Raw genomic sequence first — 20,766 nt, 5'->3', positions numbered from 1 at the left:
CTAACTTAGTGTTTGATTGTATCAGTAGGTGTGTGTATGCTACAGAATAGCTGCAGTCTCCCTTCTGTCCTCCAGTTCTGGCAAGAGAAAACCCCGGTAGCCAACCACGACTGGAAGAGTACTAGGAAGGGAATTTGGAAGAATGTAGCTCTGCTGAGCCAAGTTGACACATCACAAAGCCATCACAGTCAAAGCCTGATGTGGGTAATTTGCAGTCTTTAAGTTGTTTTGTTTTTAAAAATGGGTTTTTTGTGTTTGTTTTTATTTTGATTATTTAGGGTTTTTTCTTATATTATTTTAACAAATGATAGACATGATATGATAATTCCTTGTATAAGATGACCTTGAAATTACTTTGGATCATACCATTTAAACTAGTCTTGAGTCTCCAGTGACTAGGAGGCCACATATAACTCAGTAGCAGAGAAAACAGAAATAGTAAATTTTCACATTTGGCTTTTATGCTCCCAAGAGCCCAAGGGACTGACCTCAGAACATCCCCCTCTGGCCCCATTCCCAAACTTCAGCCCCCAATGAAATGCAAAACCACTGTAAATCTCTTCAACATTTGTTTACCCCTAAATGTGTGTACGTGTTAATTCCTTAATAATAAAACCTACTCTTTTTTTTTTTTTTTCTTTTTTAAAACCTACTCTTGAGATTGACTTCAGATAGTTTAGAGAACAGAAATCTCTTTTGGTTCCTGGTGGTTTGAATATCCAAGAGGAACAACTTGCTTGGAGGCCTAGGTAACAGTAGTTGGCCTCTCCACCCACTTGCCAAGAGCAGGACCAGTTTACATCTCTTTTGCAATGAACAGTTTCCTCCCTTGTTAGTTTCAGCATAGAAAGCGTAGTGGTGACTCGTTATTACACGCCAGCTTATGTGTAGGGCTAGAATGATACTCAAGAATTCTATCATTACGGCTTATTCTTATCGTCTGTTCAGTCCGTAAGAGTTTATGACTTTATGATCAACTGTGTTTATTGCTTTTGGCACATTGCCGCACAGTTAGTGCTCAGTGATGACACTGTATTCTTTGTCATAGCTCCCCCCTCCAAAGATAGCATTATTTTGTATATGAGAAGGTGGCAAGCTTCCCCGTCTCACAGTTGACTCAAGGTCTGGGGAAAGAGGCATGAGAGTAGCTTCCTGTATTCATCTTTATCCCTAAGGGCCAACTCAGTGACTTGCATTTAGTAGATGTTCAGCAAGTAATTGAACTTGCTGATGAAGTTCAAAAACGGAGTCAGCTATCCTTTGCCCGCCCCCCCCCCCCCCACCGGCTCGTCGGCAGCCTGTCCTGTAGGTAACAGGTGCCAGTATCAGCCAGGTTTTTCTTATCCCTTGTGGCTTTGAATTTTAGGGACATGGTAAGTATAATACTTTGGCTGGACCTAAATTTTTTTCTCTCTGATGATTTCACACAAATGCCATTTCTCTGTGGAAGCTTCTACCTGCTATTGGTTGGCCAAAAAGTTCCTTCGGGTTTTTTTCCATTAAGATGTTACAGAAAAACCCAAAGGAACTTTTTGGCCAACCCAATAGTTATTAGTGCTAGTGTCACATTGTTTCAAATGTGCTTCAATATAATTTTTCAGTATATCTCTTCAATGCCTCTGCTCGAATAATTGATACTCTTCATGATAAATTTACGTTTAGTATCACTTTAATCAGTTAATTACTTCACTATTATTACTTTGAGAAGCCAATCTCATGAGAAATTCAGGGTGGAACTTGTATGTGATGGCAGATTGATTTATTTTACTCTCTTCTAAACACACTTACCACTGCCTTGTGTTTAATTATTTCTGGAAATCCAGATTCCCTGGAAAGCCTGCAAGAGAAAACAGAATTAGGAACCTGCCTAGGTTTGAATTCCAGATGGGCTACTTCCCAGCTATGTAAACATGGGCAAACTATTAAATCTCTAGCCTTCAAAGTCCTCATCTGTAAAATGAGGGTAATAAAAGAGTGTACTTTACAGAGTTCTGGTGAGGATTAAATGAGGTACTGTCTAGAGTGACCTAGCACAACTTCTTGGCACATCGTGCTCAACAGTTTTTAGTTCAAGGGTATAAACTTTACAGTAATAAGGTTGAGTATGCAAACAGTGCAGTCTCTTCATTTCGAGTTGAAGTCATTTCAGTCCCTGCCCCTGAACTCTGTGCCATGTTGTGATAAGGAGTGGAAAGTCCGCTTTCTCCCTCGGGGTTGGTCTTATGTGAGTCTGCAGTAGATTGTTTTTTGTTCTGTGCGTGGATAATGCCTGTTGTTCCCTCTGGCAGAGGTCAACAATGTCTTTTTGCAAACTGTCCCCACCTGGCTTCTGCATAGCCTGATCTGCAGTTCTCTGAGCCCCTGGTGGTCCCAGCTGCTTCATCTTGAGAGGCCCCTCTAAGGACTGTGGTCCTCTCCTCAGCTGACTTCCAGGTCCCCAGTCAGAACCCAGGGAAAGAAACTTCCTTGTCCTCAGTCACACTTTGTGGGAGCCTTGGGGAAGCAGGGGAGTGTCTGTGCTCTCTCCTACTGAAGAATGTCCTGCTGCCTTCTCTTCTGCCCCTTTTGGTCCTGCTGGCATAGGGCATTATGTAAGCCAGCCACTTCAAGAATCTCAGACAAGGAGGGCATGTTTGCTCACTTCTCAGCTTCGTCCTCACTCTTTCACGTGTCACTCAGGTCTCCACCACCACCAGGGACACAAAGGTGAGAGGAGACAGGGCAAGCCACACTTACCTTCTCTAATGTTCTTGCCTCTTCCATGGCACTTTTTTCCTCTTCTCTAACCTGGAGCCTTACATCTAGCCTGGTGTATGGTTTCAGGGTGATGAAAAACCGGTTTGGTCAGCATTTCCTTTAGATCTGTCCTTGTTTCAGAGCGAGACAGTACAAGTCAAGAATCTGGGGTGTTTGTTGGAGGGATGACTCCAAATAGTCTCACATAAATGAACACCACAGAGCTGCTGTTATTATTATTATTATTATTATTATTACTACCACTACTACACATGTCAACTTGATCTGAGTGATTCTTTTACTCCCTTAAGGCAGTGGTTTCCTAAGTCTAAGTGGACTTCACAAGCTAGAGAAAAATATTTGTTGAATTGCCAGCTTGCACCTGAGGAAAATTATTTTTTAAATTACCACCTACTTCTATCATTTCTTTTATACCCTCACTATGGAAGGATATAATTGAAGAGACAAAATTTAAAAAGGTAATCCTTTCCAAGCAAGTACATTCAGCCTTATGAAAACTCAGCCAGTTGCCCTTAGTTTGCTTAACTGCAGTCAGTAAAAATTCTTCCCAACCGGCACCAGGCAGTGCAGCAGCGTTTGGAAATCACTGCCTTGGAGTGTCCCAGCCACCCAGCCTGGTTCACTGTGGGCTGTGATTACGAATGAAGTGCCTTCAAGAATCAATGTATAGGATAACTCAGGTCAAAGAAAACACTGTACCTAAATACTCAGACGGAACGACTGTCGAGTTTGCCTGAATCTCTAGAAAATTGCCTCCGATTCGCCGCTTCATGTTTATTTGGGTAAACGTGGCCTCAGAGAGCTTTTGCGTGAGAAATTATAAAAATGCAGCAAGGCCTAGTGATCTCATTTTGGATCTTCTCAGGAATCCTCATCAAGATGCAATTAGGGCTTCCCCGGTGGTGCAGTGGTTGAGAGTCCGCCTGCCGATGCAGGGGACATGGGTTCGTGCCCCGGTCCGGGAAGATCCCACATGCCGTGGAGCGGCTGGGCCCGTGAGCCATGGCCGCTGAGCCTGCGTGTCCGGAGCCTGTGCTCTGCAACGGGAGAGGCCACAACAGTGAGAGGCCCGCATACCACACACACACACACACACACACACACACACACAAAGATGCAATTAAGCAGAGAAAAATTCTACCTTGGGGTGTGATTTTAATTACTCACTGTGTTCTGACTTGACTTTCCATGCTGTGTTTCTTTTCCTTTGCATATCCCCACTTCTGTGTTTGACAGCTTCTCTAAAGACAGCCCCACTTAGTTGTACATGAGGAGCGAAGCACTTACTGGGAGGAGAGGGAGGACAGGGCACACATCTCCTGTCGCCTTAGTGCTTTTACCCTAAACCGTGTGGGAACCTCTTTTTCCTTTCCCTGCCCCCAGCCTCAGTTTTATGACCCGGTGGAGCCAGTGGACTTTGAAGGACTTCTGATGACACACCTGAACAGCCTGGATGTGGAGCTTGCCCAAGAGCTGGGAGACTTCTCCGAAGATGACTTGGACGTGGTGTTCACGCCGAAGGAATGTCGAACTTTGCAGCCCTCTTTGCCGGAGGAAGGGTAAATTGCTTTCTTAAAATGTGGATGGGATTATGATGATCATGCCTGTTCTTGGTCAGGGAGAGATGCCCTAATTCTGGACTTCTCTTACAAGTAACATGACTCAGATCTATCAAGATGTGCAGGATGACTACTGTGGCACTGTCACCTACATGTAGATAGATTTTGAACTGGTTTGACCAGAGGCTTTGAAAAGCCATGTGGGGACTAATCCAGTTAAAGGGCTGCAGTGGAACAAAATCGACTGCTTAAGAAGAGGTGAAGAGTGCAGGCTCTGGACCCAGACTGCCCGGTCAGCTCAGTGACTGTGGGCGAGTCATGTGACCTCAGGAGGCCTCAGTTTTTCCATTTGTAAAAATAATAATCATTGAAATGCCTCCGTTCAGGAGCATTTTAATTCTTTCCATATATGAGACTGGATCAAGTCACAAAAGTAAGTCCGATCCACATTTCTTGAGCATCTACTATGTGCTGAGAACTGGGATAAAAAGATGAATAAGGCAAAGTTCTTTCTTGTGAAGCAAGTCTTGTCAAGCGGAAAAACAATAGGGAAAGCTCTGTAGTGTGAATATGTGAATAGCTGCTTAGGGTTGAGTTTCTACAGTGGGTTAATCGATGTGTTTACAGGTGTCAGCATTAGCCCTCAGTATCAAATGATGGAATTATATTTAGATGAAACTCCTGTTATTTCCATAGTGTAACAAGCAATGTCTCTTTGGAGATTTAGGATGAACTTTTATTTGCATTCATCTTCAAAACCAAAGATTCACATCCTCCTGAGATTTTCAACCTTCTCCTCTTCCCCAAAAAGTCCTGGAAATGAGATCATGAAACACAGCCCCTGCCCTCATTATTCGGGGATATTCCAGTTCTATTTTGGATTTTATTTCATCACAGTTTAAGAAGGTTAGATGACAGTGATAGGGTATTATTTGACCCTTCGCTCTTTGTTTAGACAGTTCTCATTCATATAGAAGAGCTGACTGTATGCTCTGCTCTAACATTTTGAAGATACTCACTCCCCAGAAAACAAGATCATGGTGATTCTTGGGAAACATTTTTCCCTGTCGTCAGTCCATTTATTCAGATGTGACTTTCATATAGGTAACATCTATCATTGTTACCTTTGGTAGAGAATAATTTAATTTCTTTGTGTAAAATATATGGTTAATTGTCTTCAAATGAGATCAGAATCTTGAAAAATCCTGTTTAAAATACTTAAAATAGGGCTTCCCTGGGCGCACAGTGGTTGAGAGTCCGCCTGCCGATGCAGGGGACACGGGTTCGTGCCCCGGTCCGGGAAGATCCCACATGCCGCGGAGCGGCTGGGCCCGTGAGTCATGGCCCTGAGCCTGTGTGTCCGGAGCCTGTGCTCGGCAATGGGAGAGGCCACAACAGTGAGAGGCCCGCGTACCGCAAAAAAAAAAAAAAAAAAAAAAATACTTACAGTAAGTTTACAGGTAGGAGGATTTTGATTTTTTTTTTGAAATTTGATAGAAGAGGTAATTTTTTTCTTAACATCAGGTTTTTTTTGTTTTTTGCGATACGCGGGCCTCTCACTGTTGTGGCCTCTCCCGTTGCGGAGCACAGGGTCCAGACGCACAGGCTCAGCGGCCACGGCTCACGGGCCCAGCCGCTCCGCAACATGTGGGATCCTCCTGGATCGGGGCATGAACCCGTGTCCCCTGCATCAGCAGGCGGACTCTCAACCACTGTGCCACCAGGGAAGCCCTTAACATCAATTTTTGAGCATAATATTGCCTCGTCACCAGAATTGATAACTAACACGTTATCTGTCTGATGGCTTTCAAATACCCTCTACTATTTCAATCGTTGCCCAAAAGTCTTGTGTATAATTGAAGCCCAGGAAAGTATCATCATCATCAGAGTAAACGACAGCTGACTCCTGTTGAACCCCAGTGCCTATCCGAGAACATGATATTGAGCTGTGATAGTGCAGTGGGTGTAAACCTGCGCTCCCAGGCGAGTGGCCTAGGGTCATTTCCCTGCTCTTCCACTTGCTGAGTGTCTTTGAGAAAGATCTTTTCATCTCATCCCTCTGCAAAATGAAAATAGTCATAGCGTCTGTTCTATGGAGCTGATTGACATTAACTGAATTCATACCTGTAGAGGGATTGCATCAGTGCCTAGTGCAGAATGAATGGCACACAAGTGTGAACTATCACACGTAGGTCTTATTATGTGCCAGACGCTTTTCTAAGCACTTCACACACTGACTTCATCTTCATCACAGCTCTCCAAGGGAGCACTGCACGATTACTCTCCCCACTTACAGTGAGGAAACTGAGGCACAGAAGGGTTGAGTGACTGGCCCAAGGTCTCATAAGGAATGGGGCTGGGATTTGAGTAGTCAGGGCCCAGGGACCACATGTCTGACTTCTACAGTATTCCATCTAAAACTAACAGCCAGTCCACAGGGTGGGTACTGTTCTTACCCTCTTTCTACAAACCAGAAAATTAAAACTTAGAGCACTTAGACCTATTTATCTGTAGTACCAACACATTTGGGAGAACAGCAAAAAAACCCAAAACAAACAAACAAACAAAAATAACCTTTGCTACTGTGGGGAAGTAGTGATTTCTAAATTTCCAGACTCCGAAGCACTCTAAGAGTTTCTCTCATGACACACTCTATGCAGTAGACAAGAGCTGCCCGAATTAATAATCACCAACCAAAGCCAGGGCCTGCCAGCTCCTCAAAGTACAACTCCTCTTCTTCATGGCTTTCAAAAAGGAAAACATGCATGTCCTGACAAGGTTACACATGAGCAAAAAATATGCCCAGATTACCCCAGAAGAGACTGGTATTTATACTTATTCTTCTTGTTTTGTATGTGATTACAGCTAGTTCTACCTGTCTTGTGTCAGAATGCCTTCAGGGATAGATAATAATCTAATATGATTGTATGTAATAAAGAAAACCCACAAAGCATAAAATGCCAACGTTTGTCTCATCAAAGGAAAAATGTTACTGCCTCAGGAATACTTCAGACACTTGAGAGGATTGGATAACAGTGCCCTTCCCATTCTCAGTTGATACGGATTTGAAATCATCCTGCTGTCCTTGGTTATGATAAAGGATTGCTTTGTTGTGTTTACCTGGTAATAACTTTTTAATGTTGTTTTCCACCTCATTAGGATTGAACTGGACCCTCACGTCAGGGACTGCGTTCAGACCTATATTCGGGAGTGGCTAATTGTGAATCGGAAGTAAGTTCATTTTTTTCCCTCTTTACGTATATACTTACTTTATATCGTTACCTTTTTATAACTTTTTTTTAAAAAATTAATAAACTTTTTTTAGAACAGTTTAGGCTTACAAGAAAATTGATTAGAAAGAAGTACTGAGAGTTCTCATATACTACCTCCCACACACATTTCCCCCTATTATTAATGTATTGGGTTTTTTGGTGTGTGTGAGGTTTTTATGTCCTTGAATGACCATGAATATTGATTTTGGGGATTCCAAATAAATTTTAGCAAGTAGGCAAATTTGCAAATGCAAAATCCATGAATAATGAGCATTGAGTGTATCTTGTATCACTCTCCTGCTCAAACACCTTCTAAGGCTCTCTATTTCCTACTATATCAAATATAAACACCACCTGCTTGCCTTTCAAGGGCTTTAATAATCTGGCCCAACTCTATCTATTAAAACGTATTTCCCTTAACTCCTGGAGCCCCTTCCTTTCTCTGAGCCTGCGTCTCTTCCTCACTGTTGCACCACATGACTGACTCAGTCCTCCCTCCACACCTTTGCTCTTGCTGTCTCCCCTCTGGGCATGCTCTCCCTTCTTTCATCTGTCCACCCAATCCTACCCATGGATAAAAGATCATATCAGATTTCTTTTGTCTTCGTGCAGCTTTCTCTGACTAATTTATCCTTCCTTGGATGAGTCTTACTTAAGTGTGGAATTTTTGGTAAAATTGATGAGCCAGTGTTGATCCATTATTATTATTATTATTTTTTTTTTTTTTGTGGTACGCAGGCTTCTCACTGTTGTGGCCTCTCCCATTGCGGAGCACAGGCTCCGGACGCGCAGGCTCAGCGGCCATGGCTCACGGGCCCAGCCGCTCCGCGGCATGTGGGATCTTCCCGGACCGGGGCACGAACCCGTGTCCCCTGCATCAGCAGGCGGACTCTCAACCACTGCGCCACCAGGAAAGCCCAATCCATTATTATTAACTAAAGTCCATAGTTTACAGTAGGGCTTATTTTTTGTGTTTACATTCTGTGGTTTTGACAAATGTAAAATGACGTTTATCTACCACTGGAGTGTCATACCGAATAGTTTCACTGCCCTAAAAATCCCCTCTGTGCCCTCTGGTCCTCCCTCCCTGGTAACCACTTATCTTTTTACTGTCTCCATAGTTTTGCCTTCTTTCTCTGTGTGTTTTTGTGGCTTGATAGCTCATTTCTTTCTTCGCTGAATAATATTCCACTGCATGGATTTACTATAGTTTGTTCATCCATTCACCTACTGAAGGAGAAAGTTACATTTTAAACACAAAGAATAGAGCCCTTTTATTTCTATTCTGATGAATTCCTGGGGGGTGGGGGTGGGGATTAATGAATGGAAATTTGGCCTCAGATTCAAAGGGCACATTTAAATTTATGACCAAGAAATAAATTACTTGCTTGCCTTCTAGTCAAAAAGGCCTTTCTCTCCTGGGTTAATTAAATATTCTATGACATTGTCCTGAGCTTTTGTCTCCATGCCAATGACCTGGAGAGTACCCTCTAATGAGAAGCATCTACCCACACTGGAATTCGCAACCTGTATGTGTGTACGTGTTGGGGAGCTGTATGGGGAGAGTCTGCAATCAGGGGCACACCCCACTAGAGAAACATCAGAGAACCTGTGACAACACACAAGTAGTTTGAAATTCTGATATCCTCACCTCTCCTATACTCCAGTAAGAATTACCGTTCTGTGGGATAAATGATGGAAGACTTTGGAGGTTGGGTTTTATCCAGCTCCAGGAAGGGTACCATTGAATTTGTGGTGATGTGTTTTGGAGTAATGTCAGTATGCATACTATTTTCAGTGACTGAGAAGGAGAAAGTTTCACTTGTATAAAGTAATTAAGAGAAAGTTAGATGCTAATCCATCATCTGTTCTAACTTGAATAGAAAACCAAGTTTGCCGGGCAGTCAAATAAGATTATACTCTGCTGGTAATAAATAGAAGATTTCAGAACAAGTTGTTCTCATGCTTTTAAATGTTATAATTAGAGGTACTTTCTGGATATGAAGGCTTGAAAGAAATCTGAGACGGGGCAATAAATAGAAAGGTCCATTTTACTACACTTGGTTTTTATTTTCTATTTGGGACACTGCACTTTTTCATTCTTCATGGCAATTCCCATTGGAATTTTTTTTCTCTATCTTGAACAAACTTAAAGGACTCTTTTTAGAATACTCATTATAAAAATTTTGGAGATCATAGCGAAACAAAAAGAGAAAACAAAAATCACTCCATTTCACTATAGACACATAACCACCATTAACATTTGATGTGTTGCCTTTGAATCATATTTCTTTGTATATATTTGCATAAAAATTAAGTCCGATTATGATACTGTTTGGCAGCATGCTTTTTCAGTCTTCACACTAAGTGGTAACTATCTCTTTGCTGTTGAATATTATTCCTCAAGACAATTTTTAATGGTTGTATAATGTATTTATACAAAAATTTATTTAAACCATTTTAATGCTTAGATGATCCCCTGTTTTTCAGTGTTATACCCAGTATAGCAACATTCTTGTGTATAGTTATGGTTTTTTTCCGTTTGGAATAAATTCCTACAAGAGGAGTTTCTGTGTGTTTAAGTGTATGCACAAATTTAAGGATTTGGGAATAATATATCAGAAAGATTATTAGCAAGATATGCGTGAATCCTCAAGAATATTGGATGTTATCTTTTAATAAATTTCCAATTTTATTTGTAAAATGGCTGTCTTTTATTTGCATTTTCTTTGTTTCAATTCGGTATCTTTTTTTCCATAAATTTATCGTCCATTTGTAAGTTTTCCTTGGTGCTCTGCTTATTCATTAAATTTGTGCATCTCTATTACTGTAGTTGTCTGGTCTTGTTTATCTTTAGGGCTGCTTTCATTCGGTAAGGATATTAACCCTTTGTATGTCATATAATACAAATTCCTTACCCAGGATACTCTTTGTCTTTTAAATTTGTTTATAGTTTTTTAACATTCAAAATTATTTATTAGTAAAATCTATATTGACAGTTTTCCTTATGATTTATAGTTTTGCTGTCATGCTTAAAATTTAATCCATAAACCTAGTATTATTTACTAGGAATTTAGGATTAAAATGTTAAACTAGACCATTAGCCACTTTGATTATTGCTTCCGTTCCCTCATGTGTCTCCATTTGTTTTTATCTCTTCTGTAGGAACAGTGGTTTTTCATATGTTTATTCTGTGCAAGTTTTGTATCTTTTTATTTTCACAAAACAAAGCAATGTCTGTTTTAACTTTATGTTTGGCAACATACTGAGGATGGGGATTGTCATTGGCCCCGTTATCTGCGCACTTGGGTAACGGACCAGCTTGTTTCCCAGAAATTAGCTAATGGACAGGTAGATGTGTGCAACGTCGAAACTCGTTGTCAGTTTCTGGCAAGCTTTGACTAGTGTTCAACTGAGGAAGCACCTTTTCCAACCCCACTGTTTGACTCTAAATCTGATACTCTAACATAAAGGCTAAATTCCTATTGAACAGTCCTCCCAGGATCATTCTGCCCTCACGTGCATGCATAGTATTTTATTTGTGGGGAGAATCCAATACACTCTTCCAGGTGGCCTTCATGTCCAAACCCTACATACATATTCAGCTAGTTGTTTTCTATGAGTTGTTTCTATATGGTTGCAGAGTGATGGTAGAAAGAGAAAGGCAAGGAAGGTAGTGGTTCTGGTGGTAGTTCATTTCAGTAAAACCAGGTGGAACCTATGAATGGCTTCATAGATAAGCCACTACAAGAAGGAGAATTTAGATTCCTGACTATTATACACATTGACTGTTCGGGGACTGGCAGGAAGGAAAGTACATAGTGCCTTCCTCTGCATTGCCCTTTGGGGAGGCAAAGTATAGTACATCCTTCTCTTTCCAGCTGCGTCTGATCCACAGAGATTCTGTCTAGACTTCGGCATTAAGTTATCTGTTTTGGTGAGTTTCCATTTTTTCTGTGTCTTCATAGGCAGGGAAGTTGGAGAAAGTCACAATAGTGGTTGCTGACCAGTTGTTAATTAGCAATTAATGAGCTCTCCTTTGAATTTGTTATTTTATGTGCTAAATAATGTAAGCTTGTTTTTTGGTTTTTTGGTTTTTTGTTTTTTTTGCGGTATGCGGGCCTCTCACTGTTGTGACCTCTCCCGTTGCGGAGCACAGGCTCCAGACGCGCAGCCTCAGCGGCCATGGCTCACGGGCCCAGCCGCTCCACGGCATGTGGGATCTTCCCCGACCAGGGCACGAACCCGCGTCCCCTGCATCGGCAGGCGGACTCTCAACCACTGCGCCACCAGGCAAGCCCTGAAGTTGGTTTTTGTTCTGTGCGGAAGACACCAGACTCATTGAGGTGGCTAAAGTCAGGGCTGCGCCCTTCTGTGTACTTGGCCAGAGGCAGCCCTGTTGAGGGAAGGAGTGAGGAACAAATATGTGTTTTGCATCAGCTGCGGATCTGGCCTGCCCTAGGCGCTGGGGATGCAGCTGTGAACAAGATAGAGGCAGCGCCCTTTACAGAGCTCAGGATCTAGGAGGGCAGAAAGCACTAGATAAGAGTTGGAAGGGGAGCACCCCGCAGCGCTGTAGATGTCTTTAATGAGATGGTTTAACTTGGTTGGGGGCATCAGGGAGGGTGTCCCCAGGGAATAATAATGATAATAAACAGCCTTTATTGTGAAAAAATGTGTATATGTATTCTTTTTCATATTCTTTTCCATTATGGTTTATTATAGGATATTGAGTATAGTTAGCTGTGCAATACAGTAGGACCTCGTTGTTTATCTATTTTGTATATAGTAGTTTGTATCTGCTAATCCCAAACTTCTAATTTATCCCTACCCCCCTCTTCCCCTTTGGTAACAATAAGTTTGTTTTCTATGTCTGTGAGTCTGTTTCTTCTGTAAATAAGTTCATTTGTATCACATTTTAGATTCCACATGTAGGTAATGTCATATGATATTTGTCTTTCTCTGTCTGACTTCACTTAGTGTGATAATCCTCTGGGTCCATCCATGTTGCTGCAAATGGCATTCTATTCTTTTTTTTTTGGCTGTGTTGGGTCTTTGTTGCTGCGCGTGGGCTTTCTCTAGTTGCGTTGAGCAGGGGCTACTCTTCGTTGCAATGTGGGGGCTTCTCATTGTGGTGGCTTCTCTTGTTGTGGAGCATGGGCTCTAAGCACACAGGCTTCAGTAGTTGTGGCGTGCATGCTCAGTAGTTGCGGCTTGTGGGCTCTAGAGCGCAGGCTCAGTAGTTGTGGTACACGGGCTTAGTCGCTCTGCGGCATGTGGGATCTTCCCGGGCAAGGGATCAAACCAGTGTCCCCTGCATTGGCAGGCGGATTCTTAACCACTCCGCCACCAGGGAATTCCCTTCATTCTTTTTTATGGCTGAATAATACTGCACTCTGTGTGTGTGTGTGTGTGTGTGTGTGTGTGTGTGTGTGTGTATACCACATCTTCTTTATCCATTCATCTGTAGACGGAAGTTTAGGTTACTTCCATGTCTTGTCTATTGTAAATAGTACTGTAATGAACATACAGGTGCATGTATCTTTTCGAGTTATGGTTTTGTCCAGATATATGCCCAGGAATGGGATTGCTGGATTGTATGGTAGTTCTTTTTTTAGTTTTTTAAGGAACCTCCATACTGTTTTTCATAGCGGCTGCAGTAATTTATATTTCCACCAACAGTATAGGAGCGTTTGGGGGGAACTTTTCGAACAATTCCTCAGAAGAAATAACTATTTAAAATATTTACGAAAATGATTTTGGTTCCAATTGCTCTAAGTGTGCAAATCATAGTGGTAAAAAAAAAAAGTAGATCCACGTGTGACCAAGCTTCATTTTATCTTATAATATTTATTTTCTACTTTCTAACAGAGATCTTTGAGAGAGAGCCTCACATGGGCATTCATAAACTTGCTAGCTTCTTCAAAGTTATTCTCACCAATATTCGTTAAGCAACATGTATGTGTATGCCAAATGGGTAAGCTTTTCTAGTGTGTAAAATCCTTAGGGGGCTTTCCCTAAGGATTCAAATAAAAAGCTTCATGTGATCTAATGTCCTGGCAAGAAAACCCACCCAACTCAAAGTAATGGAAAATATAGGCAAACATTAAGTTGCTTCCTAAGATTACACTACCCTAAATGACAACACACTGAATTAGTGAGTGTTTTTCCTGAGAAATCCAATTTTAAGGGGAAAAGTTCCCAAAGGAATTAACTAACGTTAATTTGTTCTAAGATGGAAAGAAAACAGTGAATTAAAACTCAAAATTCACAGTTGCTTTTTGCCTTTCTTAGGATGTGTACACTCCAGAGGATGTTGATGTCACAGGTTCAGTGTCACATACTTCTTCATAAGGAAACCGGTGTGGGCCACAGGAATAAAAATCCAGAAACAACCTAGCTTAAGACCTTATGTGTGGTAGCCTTGGAGACCAGAACTATTTCTGGTCTTTAGCTTTCTTCCTTGTGTCATAAAATGCACTTATTTCCAAGAGTGTTTACTTACAAGTGAATCCCCACCCCCCTGCCAATTACAGCCATGTGCCTGCTTCCATTTTCCTCAAGTCACTTCTCTCTACGCCTCTTTCTCCATTGGGTATGGCATAGACATGAGCTGAATTCTAGGACATTTCCCCCAGCTTTAAGATTTTAAGATAAAGAGTTCATACACCATATCTGAAAACTTTTATATCAGATTTTCTCCTCAAAAGAAATTTAAATCTGGGAGAAATGAAACTTATTTGGTTATTGTTCTTTTGCTATTTTATGCAAGCGGATGCTTTCTTTTTTGTCCTCCGTTTTGTTAGAATGTTTTCTGAAGTCATTTACCCGGACCGCCCAAAGACACTAACAAATGGGCATTTAAAAAAAAAATGAGTTACAGAATACTGTTAAAAGTTCATCTCACAACATGTATACTCTAACCGTATATCTGTGTCACCCTCAGGATCTGGGGGATGGAAAGCATTAAGACTAAATGTATTCCATGGCTGTGGATTTGAAACCAGAGCAAACTGTGTTCCCCTTCCTCATTCTAGATTTAGCATCTACTTCCCCATTTTGAAATCTCAGAAAGTTGCAAAGCTACCTTGTGACAGCAAGGGTAAAGCTGTCTGGAGAGGAGAGGCCAAGGGTTGGCAAGCATGTAAAGATGACTCATTTCAGCAGTGCCAGCCACAGAAGTCAGAAACCGCCATGGGGTGGGTAGTGAGACTGCTGGCTGAGTGCCATCAGCTACCAGAGTCCCAGCCTCCCTACCCGACCCGGACATCTGAGCCAAATAAAGCCATGCTCCTGTGGAGCCTATTTGCAGACAAGAGAGAGATGGGCAAGTAGCCAAATGGTAGAAAGACTGTTTCTCATGAAATAAACACAACCTATTGCTTCTCCAGAGAACTGTGTTCCTTTTCTTCAAACACTACCGTTACCCATTTGGGGACAGTCCAAAGACAAACATATCTTGAGAGCGTTCTCTTTAGAGGCAGAGTCATGGAGTAGATAGAGTCTAGACTTGGGTCCAGATGCTGGCTCCTTATGTAATGTCTATGAGACCCTGGGCAAGTGACTTCATCTCTCTGAACCAGCGTTTCCTCAAGTGTGAAATGGGGGGAAATGTTGCTCATTTTGAAGGCTTATTGCGAAGACTGGAAAATAATACATGTTCCTCTTCTTCTTTTTCCTCTTCCCCTTCCTATACCCTTTTCTCTTTCTTTCCTCTCCCTTCTTGTACAATTTGGTGTGGAAGCCATCAGAACAAGTTGGCCATCCATAATTCAGGGTGGGGAGTAGCTGAAGAGGGCCAGAATGAGGAGTGGAAGGCCAAACACGCTGAGGAGGACACACGTTTAGAAGGGCTGCCTGGCATGGAGAAGCAGAACCTACATGGTGTGAGGGGGGTATCTGAGCCTGGGGCAGCCTGGCATGTGATAACAGAGCAGGCATTCTGAGTAGAATGAGGGGGTGTTACATGGGGGAGAAGCCTACCACGAGGTGTCAGAGCCCAGGCAAGGGACAAGGATGTCCTTGTGGGAGGGTGACTAAGTGTCAGTGCAGACTGAAGAAGATGTCATGCCAGAGGGCAAGCCTGGTGCAGGGTGTCAGAGTCAGAATATAAGGAGGGCAACATGTGTGGGCATGGAGGGGTGCTGTTAGCAAGGGTTACATTAAGGGGATTAATCAAGTAAGTAAGTATATTAAGGACAGTAGGTGTTAGATTTTTCACTATCTGAGAAGGAAGTTAATATGGAAAGGAAGAAAACTAGAATGGATACTGTGATGTCAGATTGGGATTGCAAGGATCAACATGAACTCCTGGCTTTCAAAACACACACACACACACACACACACACACACACACACACACACACACGCTCCCTACCTAACTCTGTTCACTGAGAAGACATAGGAGGAGCAACACCTTAATAGCAATGAGCACACCCAACACCTACATCTTGGCTTCTAAGAACCATTTTCCACTAAAAAGAATCAGAGCTTCTTGGAGAAATGACTGATTCCAGGGTTGAGGAAAGGAAAGTATAAGATCAGCCTGAATATCTTGTGGCAGAAAGCAGGATGTGATCAGTGACTGCTGGGGACATGTAAAAAGTTGTAAGAGCCAGCTGAAGGGATTCACACTGGTCGAATTGAGGATAATTAATAGCGCCAAAATAAATAATAGCAATGGATTAAGATATGTTGAATAAAATAGGAAACTGTGAATCCATATTGATACAAATCAAACTGAAAGCTTGATGAGGAATGGGGCATTACAACAATCAAACCCAAATGGAGGGACTTTCTAAATAATAACTGGCCTATAATCTTAAGGTCATGAAAGTCAAGGGAACACTGAGGAACTGTTCCAGAGTGAATAAGAGTAAAGAAATGTGACATATAAATGCAATGCATGACTTTGGACTAGATCCTTTTGCTCTAAAAGGCATTTGGGGGACATTTGGTGAAAGCTGAAAGGGGTCAGAGGATTAGATGGTAATAATGTATCAGTGTTAATTTCCTGAATGTGATGGTTGAATACTAATTACCATGGAGAATGTCCTTGTTTGTAGAAGTTACACACTGAAGTATTCAGGGATAATGGAGAATTAGGTCAGCAACTTACTCTCAAATAGTTTGAGAGGGGGAAAGGTCTTTGTACTATATTTGCAAGTTTTCTGTAAATTTGAGATTGTTTCAAAATAAAAGGAAAATAATATATGTTAGGCGCCTGGCATTGTAATAAAGACTGTTAGTGGGTCCCCTTTACTGTCCCATGCGTTTATCTTGCAGCTGCCATGAGTGTAGGAGCTATTGTGCCCAGAGACATTTGAGCAATTCGCTCTACCTCCCAGCCCCTTAACCTCCCACTTTGGATTGGTGGTGGTGACCAGTGCCTGACCGGCACAATAGCACTGGTGCAAGGGGTACCATAGTCCCACCTCTTGTCTCAGAGTGGGACAGTGGGACAACTTTGCAATGTGATCCTTCCAGAGCACCCTGTGTATCAGGCCAAGAATTTATCTGAGCTCTCATCCTTAGTTGACTCCTTCTGCTTCCCTATCTCTCTTACAGGCTTTTCTTCAAGAACACACAATCAAAAATCACATGCACCTGAGTCCCTGCCTCAGGCTCAGCTTCTAGGGAATCTCAACTAAGACAATCACATAGACAATCACTAAGACAATTACCAGTCCAAGAAATGATAGCTATATTATCATCAATGATAATACCATTAGATGCAATACCAGTGCATGTATTATAGATCTAGATACCCTTATTTTGCGGATATGTTGAATTTAAAATCTCCTAACATCCCTGTTTCTGCTAAACTATATAATAATTTCTATATGAGAAATTTACTTTCTACCAAAACCAAAAGTAGAACTCTGAAAAGTGCTCACTTTAGGATTTTCCACTAGTAGAATTCTCCCCCCAAACAATTAAACAAGTGAATGATGCTGTGGTCCCGGTTAAACTTGCTGCATTTCACCCCTTCCAGGAAGTCTTGGTGGATATCCTTTCCCAGATGTGCTGCTAAAACTATGGTTTAGATTGGATTTGGGGATTCCAGTTTTCTAATATCTTAGTAGCAATGGTTCTCAATGAGGGTAATTAACGTTTCTGTTTTTAATTGTCTCAATGACTGGCGTGGGCTACTGCATTTCACACCCTGCAATGCATGGGGCATCACATACAATGAAGGATCATCCCCAATTCAACATCCAACACAACTATCAAATGTCCTGCTGGACATTCAGGGTGGTGAAACACCAGTCTGTAAATATCTGAGCCAAGCCTCTATGCCATCTTACAAATATTTTTGCACTGAATTTTTCAGGAAAACAACTATCGTGTAAATATAGGGGAAGTTAAACTTTGTGCTGATTAGAGGTCTACAAGAGTTTTCCCCCATTTTGGAAAATGACATTACTGACAGCAGTGCTGCTTTGTGGTATTTGAGTCACCCATACAACACATCTGTTGCAGTCTGCTTTTGTAGGTGTTATATTTACAACGATCCTTCCTACAGGTGCAAACAGCTATTTCATTATGTCCTCTGGTGTAGTTGTGTCCAAGCATTTGCATATTTACATACATGCTATTTTAGGTATTATGTTTCTTTTATTTCTCATTTGTATAACAGCTGGGACATTTTATTGACTTCTAAAAATGAGAAAGTTGATGGGTTATAAAGGTGGCATTATAAAACATTTGTTACAGAGAAAGACAGTGTTGGATCTGACAGATTTGAGAACACTTATGTGAGAGGAAAACGATACAGATATTTGCTTGTTAGAGTTGCATTCGTTCTCCCATTCAACAAATGTTTAGAAAATATCTCCTGAGAATAAGGCACCAAAGAAGATGCAAAGAGGTATACACTCTTTGCTACAGGAATCCTATCGCTAAAGTAGGCCCTGTCCTCAGCAAAGTCATAGTCTAGTGAGAGAGAGCACATATTTAGCAGGGGAGATAAAAATTTAGACAAGTAATTAGACTGTAACATAGAATATTATAAAAGCTTCCAAGAGAAATACAAACAACATGCTTTGAAAATTCAGAGAAGGGAGCAGTTACTTCTGGCCAGGTTAGGGAAGGCTCGGTGCAAGTGCTGGCCTTTGAATTGGGCTTTGGTGGGAGTGGATTTATGGGGATGGGGAGTCTGCGTGTAAGAAGTCAAGAGTGGCACAGTGATTTCCACAGCTGGATTGCTCTTTGTCACTGCATAGGCTGATGAGGCTGGCTGGCTTTCCATACTTTCAGAAAGCAAATAGCTAAGCACCTTGACAGCCAGAGCAACAAATGCATGTCATAATAAGCAATTATTGATCAGGGAGACATTTTTATGGTGTTTTGGGAGTAACTGAATTATATGCACTGATGTGTTTGAATTTTAATTGTTTACCAGTTCACTGGGAGTAAAATATGGAGTAATAAAACAGATGATACCCCATTCCTTGATATCCCAGCTCTCCTTGAGCATGACCTTCCTTCAGAATTACCTTAATCACCCAGGATGAAAGACAAAGCCTAAGGGCTTTTATGTGCTGCTCAAAACACTCGTGAAATGTTTCACTGTCACTATGGGTAATACACCAAGAATAAATAGCATGTCAACAAGTTTAATGACTTCAGAGTTTTACTCTCCACCAAGACACCAAACACATTCTTAAGTTATTCTCTCTTTAGTTCATTAAAATTACAGAGAAAATAATGCTTATAGTATTTACCATCACCCAAAGGATGCCAGTAAACAGCAATACATACAAAATTGTCAAAATATGTGGAAATAAGATGAGATAAACAAGCAGCCGTGGCACCGTTCTATTCATTAGATTAACGGTCATTTGCAAAAGGCATGAAGGGGAAAGAGCTATGATTTTTAGAGCAAGGACACAAAACTTTGTGCTATAGACATGAAAAAGATAAAATGAAATTCATTCAAGGCATCTTCCAGTCTAAGTAACAGAGGCAAACAGTTCAAGTCGGAAAATACAGTTCTCCCAAAAGGAGAACAGTACTTTGTGCTTCTGTGTAGTTTTAATCTTTCCCTACCAAGTTAAAATCTAAAACTTTCCTCTATCCTGCATGAGCGGCACTATTTGTCTGATTTAAAAGTCTCAATTATAGGATCTGAGTGGCACATGTCCTATAGAATTATGAGAGTGGGAGGGAACACAAGTGGCCATTACTCTACTCCTCTGCCCCCTAAGTGGGATTCAAAGCCATTATCACACATAGCAAGGACATAAAAGACTATTCCTAGGTATTATAGAGAAATGTAATATCAGCAAGGAGATAATTGAGGAATAAAAGAGCTAACTAAATCAGTGTTTGACTGTATGGTTATGGATGACAAAGACATGTCCATAGACCAAGGGGGGAAAGCAGAGGTGGGGGGGATGGTGGTGGTGGTGGGATGAATTGGGAGGTTGGGATTGACATATATACACTAATATGTATAAAATAGATAACTAATAAGAACCTGCTGTATATATATAAAAAAAAGACATCCATAGAAAGCAAAGCGGCTTCATTAAGCATGGTCCTCCAGAGGAAAGTAGTTTTCTCCCCTGTGACGCATTAAAATATATGAGATAGAGTTTGGGGTTCATCCCTCTGACATACTAAGATAAGTGCATTTTCTGAAGTCCTCAGAAAATCTTATTTCACTTGAAAGGAATATTTTGCATAGGTTGAATTGGAACTAGAATAGCCCTAAGGTATAATTCTTATGATTTTTCAAATCTTATCTTTATTCCATGAATACATACATTTTAGTGCCTATGATGTGAAATCTATCCTGGACCATTGCATTAAAAGGAATCTTCAACAATACTGAGTTGTACCTTTTTTTATTTTTCCTTTGCTTATAATATCTTATTCATTGGTCTAATTTGGATTGTTTGTCCACTGACAGGGACAGTTGGCATATAATTGAGCCATATTCTCTAATACTGTTTAATAAACATCATTAAGTAGTGGCAGATATTTACTGAATTATGGCCATAAGCCAAGAAATCTTCTAAGTATTTTACATATGAGAATTTATTTGTTGCATGCAGTAGAACTGATGACCTAGGTATTATTCTAATTCTTATTATCTTGATAAGGAAATTGAGGCACAAAGAAGTAGACTCATTTGCCTTAAGTCACACAGCTTGTAAGCTGTGGAGCCAGGA

General features: G+C 41.2%; 1 protein-coding gene across 2 annotated transcripts in view; it reads left to right on the top strand.

Annotated features, from left to right (window-relative positions):
- DOCK8 (dedicator of cytokinesis 8) overlaps positions 1-20,766 on the top strand; it is a 222,374-nt gene that overhangs the window by 60,890 nt on the left and 140,718 nt on the right. For both annotated transcript variants that reach the window (XM_004276426.4, XM_033440226.2), the window contains 2 exons: positions 4,141-4,316; positions 7,476-7,547. In XM_004276426.4, coding sequence (XP_004276474.1) covers positions 4,141-4,316; positions 7,476-7,547 — 248 coding nt within the window. The remainder of the gene's footprint in view (positions 1-4,140; positions 4,317-7,475; positions 7,548-20,766) is intronic.

Source organism: Orcinus orca, chromosome 6 (genome assembly GCF_937001465.1).
Source record: "Orcinus orca chromosome 6, mOrcOrc1.1, whole genome shotgun sequence".
Taxonomy (NCBI): Eukaryota; Metazoa; Chordata; class Mammalia; order Artiodactyla; family Delphinidae; genus Orcinus; species Orcinus orca.
Note: the sequence above shows the minus strand (reverse complement) of the source record. Positions and strands in the feature narration are given on the sequence as shown.